This window comes from Aristolochia californica, unplaced genomic scaffold (assembly GCF_029961685.1).
Source record: "Aristolochia californica isolate CCGP_79_NKW_82.1479 unplaced genomic scaffold, dmAriCali1.0.hap1 SCAF_5, whole genome shotgun sequence".
In the NCBI taxonomy this organism is placed as follows: domain Eukaryota; kingdom Viridiplantae; phylum Streptophyta; class Magnoliopsida; order Piperales; family Aristolochiaceae; genus Aristolochia; species Aristolochia californica.
In genome coordinates, this window is record NW_027182214.1 from 44,973,046 (window position 1) to 44,983,406 (window position 10,361).

Below are 10,361 nucleotides of genomic sequence, written 5' to 3' on the forward strand. Positions count from 1 at the left end.
CACTGTACCGAACCAAACACACCTCTGTATTTTTCTCGTGGTCCAGGCTTGACCCTCCGAAGATTTTTTTCACACGTGTGAGTTTCCTTGCTTTTCTCTTAGTAATTATGCACTATCAAGTTCAGTATTTCTACTCCAACTGGAGGGATTATTTAATTTTTTCACGTGAACGAGTCTCATTCATTTAATTAATCCGTTACAATGTACGAACTTTTCGGAGGTGCTTAGTTGTATTTTTTTTTGCAATAAATAGAGACAATCCGAATCTTTCAGTCCGTTATATCTCATTTATTATTTCAAATTTGAAGCAAGACTTCAAAGATTCGATTTGTGTTGAGTCGACTCATGCCTGACTTGGTTGCTCATATTTTGAGTTCATGATTGAAATCCGAGTTAACCCAGGAAAGATTAAAGTAATGTTTATTGGAGTTATATTTTATTTGATAATTTTAGTAGAACCTCTAATTGTCGAAGGTGGTTCATTCATAATTGTAAGTTGACGAGAGAGAGAGAGAGAGAGAGAGAGAGACTCACCTCAGGCTTATACAGATGACGAAACTCTTCATTTCATAGTTTTTTTATCGATAATTGGATGGAGAGTTCGAACAACAAGCAATGTAAGGCTCCCGTTGAACAACAAAGCCTGGTTCAAATAGGGGTGGCACCAAGCCAAACTTGTGTGCAAACCGTTCAATCTCAGCTTGAAAAAATTTCAACTCATTTTTACTTAAGTTTGGCTTGAGCTCAAACTTGAAATAAGGCTCGTGAAGTGTAACAAGCCAAGCTTGAGATTTTTCCAAGTTCAGCTTATTAGCTCATGTGCCGATTTGTTAACATAAATTTTTTGACAAAAAATGTTCTTTACTCTAATTGCTCTTGTCAATTCCCTCTGTACTTGATTGATAGTTGTTCTTATTGACCTCAAACCTCAAAGACGATCGATAATTCAACCCTTTTGGGTCCCTCGACAACTAATGTTGTTGTTTGTTAATAGAATAAACATTATTGATGGAGGTATTAGTGATAGAAATAAAGATAAAAATTATTGATGGTATATTTATCTCAATCATTATCTTTATATCTATCGCTATATTTATCTTTATCTCTATTAATTTACTCTCTCTTTTAGGTCTATTAAGTTGGTTATTATACATTAGTATACTCTATTGCAAAGTTTTAGACTTCTCTAAGATAACTTACATTTTGATGGTAGTAAGTTCAACATAATTTATTTATTTTTAGTTTTAAATGTAGGTTAAAGCTTGAACGACTCAAACTCAAACTCAAATTCAGTTAAAATTTTTGAGCTCGAGCTCGATTCCAATTTTAGGCTCGAGGCAAAGCTCAAGTTAAGTTCAAAAGATCAAGCAAATTCGAACATATACAAGTTTGAGTTTGGCTCGACTTGATCCCACCCCTAGGTTCAAACAACAAGGCTCCTTGTGTTGATGATTCTCGTGTATTGTTCAGATGTTAGTTCTAATTACCAAGGATCTAGCAAAACCCAAACCGGTGTTTTAAACCATCTATTAATACTAATTAATCAACAAAGTAATCCACAATGGTTCCCGCCGGTCGGGTCCGTCCACGAGGAGAGAATCAGCCTCCACAGGAGGTAGTGGTCCCCACGACGTGGCGGTTGGCGGGCCACAGAGGAATCTTGTCCGTACGAGGAAGTTACTAAAGGCGATGATTTCGAGTACGATCATTGGCGGCTCGAAAAAGCGACCAGCCACGACCTCCCACCATGACGACACGTGTGAAACGGTAAAGTTCTGAACACGTGTCAGAAGCAGGAGCTCGCGCTTCCTGTTCAAGGCCGACAAAACTGGGATTCGGGTCGTCTGAAGACTGGATTGCACTCTGCACGGAATGATTGGGCAGTGCCGCTGCCGGAGCAGGATAACTCCACCAGTCACGAACCACCATCACGACCATCTCCAGACTTCACCGCCACTGAGATGTCACAGTCGGATCGGGGCCACTACCACCAGTAATAGACGAAGCTGAAAACTCATCTCCGCAGAGCTGCAATGGAGGCGAAAGACATTTTCTGTGAGTCGGGCCACTACCAGCATGAGTAAAGAGCGAAACTGAAAGCTCATCGACACAGACCTCAGAAACGCGACGAAAGTCATTTCCGGCGAGTGGGACAGAAGGAGAGAAGAGAGAATCACGTACGAGTGGGACCGAGAGCGTGGATATTGTGACTGTGAGCAACTAGCAAACAATGAGTGCTTCTGTCCGATCTGACGGAGATTTGTAGGTGATCTTTCTGGTGGTCCTCTGAAGAAGGGAGAAAGAAGAAAGGAAAACTACTGTTTTAGCCATTTGCTGATCTTGACGTGGAGTAAAGGAGAGCTGCAACTGGAAAGCATGAGAGGCACTTGAAGATTATACGGTGCGCAGACTCCAGATTTAGGCCCTGAGTTGGCTCTTGTGGGTACGTGGTCCTCTCCAGTATGGTTTGAGTAAAGCCTAAATTAGATTTATTGCTTCCATGGATTTGCAGCAATCAAGGCGTTTTTTATTTGAGACGCGGATTTGGATAAGCTGAAGAGAGAAAATCTCCACTCGCGGAAGAACGAGTTGAGTAATGAACGTCAAGTAGAAGGATTCCTTGAATTGAGATGGTCTGATTTTCTCTGTAAATGGTCGGAGGGTTTAATTACTATTAAAGAATATGGAAGGACATGGCCATGTTTTCAAGCTAAGGGCACCTATGGAGATTTTAAAGCTTAGCTAGTGAGAAGAACAAATGAAATTGCTAGGATACAGGGTGGATATTAAGCAGGGTAATCTCATTGGTCCTCATTTCTGGTAAACTCCCGAGTTCATTTAATCCCAGAGAAGTTGTCACTGTAATGGATTACCTGAAAAGTCCCATGCAGCCCGCTGTTAAGATTTGAGAAGGGACAGCAATGCGGGTCTCTTGGGTCGTTTTCAGCCTGGCGGAAGCCGGTGGCCATGTTCTCTTCAGGTAACAAGGTACAAGATGTTTTCAACAACTGGTCTCTCTTTCTTTGTGCAGTTTCTGTGAAGGATATCTACTTGTGGGCAAAATGGGTGTTAAATCCCGACTTGAGTTTCAATGCTTATTCTCTCACTTCTGCAGACAAAAGGGGACCATCGGAATTATGTCTCAGATGGGTCATTAGTCATTACGCAGTCATAAAACATAAACAAATGGAATCGAGAGGGGGAGAGAGAAACGGTCTCCACCCAGAGCTGCCCAAAGCAGTGCAGGAAGGAAGAACTTTCATGAGAGCAGGGACTAAAGAGGAAAGAGTCAGAAGAAAAGATGAATTGGATCTGAACTGAGATACGCTAACAAGCAGAATCGCCGTCCTCTAGCTTCATTATCGAAGCCACAAAGGGGATGTGAGTCTCTTTCTTGCTTCGGTCCCCACTCTAGATTGCTCATAAATACCCACAGCTTTTTAGCTTCACTATCACATGGCATCTTGGCGTTCTCTTTGTTTTTCTTTTCTTACTCGGAGAAGGTAAACGAAAATGATATTACACTAATGATTATTGTGCTGCTTAGCTGCTGCGCTGCAGTGGAGATTCGATATGCAGACACCGTTGGACTGCTACTGGTGTTATTCCTTCATCTCCATCAAGAATATATTGTTTCAGAAGAGCATCTTGATTTTTCCTAAGATTTCATATGCCGTGTGAACCGGTGATCAGACCAATTGAACAAGATTTCACTGTACAGATTCGGAAAATCCCGAGTGTATTTTTGTTGCTTTTATTCCGTAGAACCATCTATTTCAAATGAACAGGCACCAGCAGTCGTTTAGAGCTTCTTCTTCTTTTCAGAGACTGCCCTGTATCACAGCGGAAATAGTAGAATAGAAGGTTTTCTACTCCACAAACTCACAGTTAGAGATGAGAAATTAAGGAGCAGGTATGGAGTCTGTGTAGTTTGTTCTTTCGCTTTTAATTCTCAACTTCCTGGATGAAAACATCGCTTTTCAGGCTTGTCCCAATAATACTATTTCTAACGATGCCTATTTACCCTTGATTTCCTTTGAAAATGAAATTTTAAATTTTCTAATTTGAATGTTATTAAAAATCACACATCTTAAGCTCCAACATACAGCAATAAACAGAACAACATCTTAAGCCTTTCGTGCCAGGAATCACTCTATAAACAGAACAAGATCACAATTACAATTCACGGGGGAGAAAATCAGCATAAGCCAGTATCTTACCGATAATGTGTTCACCAGTCGGATGTTACTGGAGAATGAACTTTATGGAATACTTCCCAATTCCTAAGCTTGACTGAAGATGTGCTCTCACTCAGTGCAGCCACGAGATGGATCCCATTCTTAAACTTCGTTGGCAAATGCTACAGCTTCCGGAAGGATGAAGGATGCACACAACATCCACTTCCCAGGTGCAACAAGCCGAACTCTATGCATCTCGATGTCAAAAGCTTCTTCAGAAAGAACACTTCTTATCCGCTGCAGTGGTTGGAGCAGTAAAATCAATTGGCGTTTGACAGAGAAAGTTAAACAAAATGGTCATCACAATTTTCTCCAGAACTTTTAGTACCTCTTGAAAATCTAATTCAGGATCTTGTGCCTTTGAGAAACCATAGACATGAATCTTCGGCAAGATGGCTTTTTGCTTCTTTCGAAATACCCCCCTGAATTCATCTACAACCAGGAAAGCATCAAAAACTGGAAATACACGAGTACTACATCAACAACTGATAGAAGCAAGACAGTGCAGGCTGAAAGTTATCATTACTACATAGCAAAAGTTCAGAAGAGTGGTAAAGAATTGCATTCAGTTGTTGAAGAAGCTTCAAATGGAACATGTCAACCTTCAAAGTGCACTGAAATTTTTTTCCTTCGTGCTTAAAACATCATTTATCACATTAAACTGGGACTCTCATTTAAATCAGCTCCAGCAAAATAAAAAAGAAGAAAGATTAACACGGTAAGAAGAAATACCAAGCATTTAGAAGGAAAAGCACTGGATTCAGAAATCCGCTTGCGTTAAGGGGCAAGAACGTAGGTACCTAAATATTCTGAAGCATCGTTTGGCAAATTCATAACAACTTGTGTTATGGACTCAGATCTTTGGCTGGGAAATACAGATTTTATGAACCTCCTTCCATCCATGTTGAAGACCTAAAATATAATCCCAAGAAATTTATCAGCACCCAAGCCCCAAAACATGCAAACTACACAAAGAAATACAAATGCTGATATAGGGAAAGCAAACAGTTGTTGAGATGAAAGAAAAAGAGCAAGATCATCTTTGCGTTAGTACCGATGAGGATTTATAAACTGGGAGAAACAGAAGCTGGTGGGCCAATAAATTACACAAAAAGGGAACAAACATACCTGAATTTTTCTGTCAAGTTTGTTAAGAACTACATTACGTTCTAGATATTCAACGGCAGAAGGGTTCAAGTCATTCGCATAAACATACTTCACCTTCTTTGCTGCAGATATTGCAATGGGACCAACCCCAGAGAACACATCACCTGTTACAAAGTCATCTCATGATATATTCAAGAACTTTGACAACATTTTTAAGTACCTCATACTAACTAAAGTACCAATGATTCCAGGAGAAAACTCACAAACAATGTCTTTGCTTGAAAAGCTGTTGACTAGCCTTTGTCTTTCAGTAGCAAGCCTTGAGTTCCAATACCTGCCATAGGAGGAATTTAAGAACCAATAATAAATAATTCAGTTAACTGCCTGAATAAGGGAAATGCAGTCATTCTATAATAATACTTCAGTGCCACGGCAGAAGCAAGAGAATCTTGGAATTTCCCTATTAGTTTTCAGTTGGATACAATAAGTCGTTCTTATAAAAAATAAGAAGCAATTTAGTAATATCAGTTTTCATCAGTACAAAAACAGCACTTACACTGTTGCCAAATCAACATGAAAACGAATTCCATTCTCAACAAGTGTAGTTACAAGGGAATGGTTTCCTGTCAAAACTTCAAGCTGCATTGTTCTGTAATCATTTTGAATGGAATCGATCTTATTGACAACAGTTTGTATCTTTGGCCTGTTTTTATCCAAGATTACCTAAACATTAAAATTTTAGAAGACACACTCAGTTGCTCTGTTTAATATGAAAGATCGATCCCATATAATTCAAATCCAACTATTGAAGCATAACATAAAAATTTAGAAATTTAGCATCATCTCATACCTGGGCAATGAGTTTCTTGTAAGGGAGCTGTTCATCTTTAAGGTTTATATGCGCAATGTGTCCAACAGTTTCAAAAGCTGAGGGAATTATCATACCTTCAGGCAACAATGCCTCTAAGATCTGGAAGCAAAACAGAGATTTCATCAGTCTTCAAACACAATGTGGATGAGAAAGTCACTAGAAACAAACTACAAATATTGTCCTTTACAAAAACTAGGATGGAACAAATTGGCACACAAAAAAAAAGGAACATACTTAAAACAACGATATGGGAGAAGACAGAAAAAATCTAATATCTCAACAGTTACCATCTAAGTTCCTTTCAACATATTGGTTCTATCAGTGCCATAACTACTAGGTAGAGAAGACACCAGAGAGGTTTCAGGAAGTTCGTTACCTCATTTGCCTGCCAGTAGTTATAAAATAGCGTCAACCTGCATTGCATAAGCTCACATGATAAGGTACCACCTTGCAATGGATTTTCATTTAGGATGGCCTGGACATAGGAATAAGAAGTAAGAACATTAATTTTGAACCCTGCATTATATACAGTATCCTGATCCACAGAGATACAAAACAAAAATTATGTAACCAACAATCCTTAGGTAACACTGAGAAGTGGATATGGGCAAAAGTAAGTTGAGGTGAGTGCGTAATGTGAGCTACATCGCCTTTAAACTGAGCTCAGTAATCTGGATTAGCTTGGCCTGTTGCGGGAACCCATCCAGAGTCAGCAACCCAAGCATAAATATTCTCTTTCTGAGCTTCCCTATTATTTTATACATGCTAATAATTTTTACAGATGCGGGGTGCTTGAAAAACCCTGTATAGGCCATTTATCAGATAGATATGTCACGGCTGGCCAATCCAGGGAGCCAATGCAGAATTCCAAGAAGTAGCAGTTATTTCTAATTCCAATTTAATTGAATCGCCAAGGAAAACAATGAACAAATCCCTATGAGTCAACATCTACATTGTTTGGAGAACAAAAGAGAGTGTAGTGAAATAAAAACCAGAAGCAACTCACACACTTTCAAACAGCCACCTTTACAGCTTGAGGTAAAGCTTCTACATCTTTATTTGCATACTGCTCATCCAAAAGCAACAATCTTGTTGAATGCCTCCACCTCGTTCCCTTGAAATTCGCTCCAAGCAATCCGCTAAAATCATCATTTTCGTCTCCATTTTCTACAACTTCCACCACCACAAAATCATTCTTCCCAGTTCTCTCCCGTCTCTCGCATGTATTTCCATCCTTATCCACCCTTTTCGCCTTCTTCTTTGGCCGAGATATTTTTGCCAGATTTCTGAATTTCAAAAAGCCGCGACAATTAAACGTTTTCGCAAGTTTCTCTCTGTACAAAACGGGAGGTAATGGTTCGCCATCCCCATCAGCTTTCCCATAAATTCGGCGGCTCAAAGACTTCGAAATTCTCTCTTCTTTCTCCGATTCGTCCGAACTTCCAGCAAGTAGGTCCCTGAACTCTGGCTCAATTTCGTCGCCAGGAACCCGGGCTATGTTTCTTATGCGAGGCCAGTTCAATAGGTGCCCTCTAAGGCGGCTTTCCAAGGCGAAGCACTGCTCGGCGGGAACACGAATTGCGGCAACTTCAAATACACGAACAAAGTTGTTGTAATCAATCAGGGCCCGCGAGTCAGCTTCGGTTTCTTCCTCGACAGGCACTGGTAATTCCGCAGGCTTTCGCCCTTTTCGAAGAGAGGGTCCGTAAGGTAAACCTCCATCTAGGGTTACGTTCAAGGTTGAAGAAAAAGAGGAAAAAAATGGATTTATACAGGATTTCACAGTGATTGGTACAGGGAAAAAACATGTTTGAGGAGAAAATGACAAAGAAAGTAAAGAATGAGGTCTAAGAACGAGCCTGGAAGCCATGGATGAGATAAAAAAAGAGATCTGTGGCGGGACAAATCCGCTGCTCGCTGATTATCCAATTTCGAAGGAAATGTCACGGTAACCAACAGAACTGCCTGTGAACTAAAACGAAATCCGCGGTCGTCGCTGAAATGGTGAAGCGAGAACAACCGTGAACAGCTACGAGCAACGAGATGTTAACGGCGTCACGAAGGTAAAATTTCCTGCGAAAAGAGTTGCTTAATCGGAGTCGGCACGGATGAGAAATTAAACGGACCCTAGTTTTAAGGGTTTCAAAATTTTATATTTATATATTTAAATTAAAAACCAAATATTTATTTATTCAAATAATAATAAATAAAATACAGCCTCTACCCAAATAATCCACATATAAGAACCTAGACAGCCTACACGTGAGGGGGAATGTTAAAAAATAATCCTACATAGATTAATGAGAATTAATATATTGAGTTTATTAATTGAGAAAGAGGTTTTCTAAGATGACTAATCATTTTGGGATAGACTATGGACCCAACTTCACAATTTCTGGTCACCAGTTATATCGAGAGACCCATTGTATATACAATATGAATGATATCTATTTACACGAGTTAAAATTTATTAATTAAAAAGTAAACCTGAATGAAACCTATTTAAGAACCATATATTAGAACACGAAAATAATAAGAGCCACAAAGTAATGAAATCTCTTTGAGCAGACCCTCCTATCTCCCTACTAATCCTCTTTCATTTTTCTGTTCTTATATGAAGAAATGTAAACAACACAAATCATCTTTTAGAGAGTTAATTTAATTGAGTTTAGAGAAAAAGCTACGTCCAATTCATTCTTAAGGATGATTATCCTTCAACGGCTCTAAAGCAAATGAGCGTTAATGGCCATCTGGCTGTTCGACGTTGTTCTTTCACAGACCACTGCAACACATTCGTTTCACTGCCAAGAGGAAGATAAAGTTGGCCCGATTTATGAGCATTAGTCTAACACTTTGCCCTTGTCATTGAATGATAAACACGGTCCCCCGCGTTGAATCGTCTCAGTTCAATTTATATTTTTTTCTGCCATTCGAACTTCACACAGACAGATAAAGAAACTAAATTTAATGGCGGAAACGACTTCAAACCTATCGATTCAAATGGACTTTCAATGGTTGATCGAATTAGCTGTTACGTCTTGGCAAAAGAACGAGAAGAGAGGACGTTTTGGCGGCTTTTACAGGTTACTCCAGCAGAAAAAAGTGAAAGAGGTCGTCCAAGTATCATGGGTCTGCCTTAAATCACAGCAAAAAGAATGGAACACGAAAGATGAAATCGCACGCCGCGAATTATTACTCTGTTCATTCTGTAGGGTCAAGCTCTACAGTGATTTCTTCCAAACAAACTCTCCATGATATGCTTCTTGTACTCTTTCTTTTTTACTGCCGGTAACTTCACTGTGCTTCCCGGCGAGGAGTACGCTCTCTTCTGGGAAGTCTCAGATTGCCGGCGGGGAGCGAAGAATAGCCAAGTAGACGTCCAGAGAATGGCGTAGAGCCGGCCCCAGAGGATCATAATAGCTAGGCTGAACGCGAGTAAGTAGAGGGCAGTAGTACTGTTATTGTGATATCTGCCACTTGTGCTTCCTTTTTCGCCAAGAGAGTCCAAGGAATCGGCTATTGAAGCAGATGAGAACATTGAAGAAGGGGAGGACGAAGCGGATGAGTTGACCATCTGGGTATCGTGTTTTGGCAGTGGAAACTGCTCGTCGGACTTCACTGGGCATGATACAGAAGGAGCTCTTCCGGTAGAAAAACTGTCGGATCGGTTCTTGTGTTCTCGGCATGTTCTGCTTGGAAAACTCGAGGGTTGATTCCTCTTTTGTGAAGATTTCTCATTTCGACTCTTAGTCTGTAATGAACAGAGAAAATCAATCTTGTAAGCTCTGATCAAAAGCAAGTAAAGAGAACAAAAAGCGCTGTGAATTAGTTTTGATTTCGAATTCTCAGAGAAGGGAAGTTGATAAAGGTAAGCAATCCAGAACATAGAATAGATAAGAGGAGCTCCTCACGGCTACAGTTCCGAAAGCAAGCGCATTAACGACCCGAGCAAAAGCCTTACGGCTCCTCTTCCGTCGACCCGATTCCACAGTCGGTACCTCCCCTGACGCTTGGGTAACCGAATCTCCACCAGTACCGTATCCCGACACACGCGTAAAAACAGCATCCTCCTCGTCTTTCGGAGCTGATTTCATCAATCTGTCCTCGTCCACGGAAAAGCTCTTTCCCGGACATTTCAAATCTCC

At 40.3% G+C, this 10,361-nt stretch overlaps 1 protein-coding gene across 1 annotated transcript; it reads right to left on the bottom strand.

Annotated features, from left to right (window-relative positions):
- Positions 1-4,081: 4,081 nt before the first annotated feature.
- On the bottom strand, positions 4,082-8,295 carry LOC137965095 (tRNA (guanine(37)-N1)-methyltransferase 1). Its single transcript, XM_068811499.1, has 9 exons — positions 7,241-8,295; positions 6,593-6,691; positions 6,196-6,315; positions 5,902-6,068; positions 5,609-5,679; positions 5,367-5,509; positions 5,039-5,150; positions 4,567-4,670; positions 4,082-4,475 (listed from the first exon to the last, which is right to left on the bottom strand). The coding sequence occupies exons 1-9, from the start codon at positions 8,084-8,086 to the stop codon at positions 4,341-4,343; spliced, it is 1,797 nt and encodes a 598-aa protein (XP_068667600.1). The 5' UTR covers positions 8,087-8,295; the 3' UTR covers positions 4,082-4,340.
- Positions 8,296-10,361: the final 2,066 nt, after the last annotated feature.

What these genes read in the sequence shown, in the direction of transcription:
- LOC137965095 (XM_068811499.1), bottom strand. Translation starts at nt 8,086, where the DNA reads ATGGCTTCCAGGCTCGTTCTTAGACCTCATTCTTTACTTTCTTTGTCA. An exon ending in TTCAAGCAAAGACATTGTTT is followed by an intron (nt 5,510 to 5,608) that starts GTGAGTTTTCTC and finishes ACTTTGTAACAG; the next exon opens with GTGATGTGTTCTCTGGGGTT. An exon ending in AACTTGACAGAAAAATTCAG is followed by an intron (nt 5,151 to 5,366) that starts GTATGTTTGTTC and finishes ATTATATTTTAG; the next exon opens with GTCTTCAACATGGATGGAAG.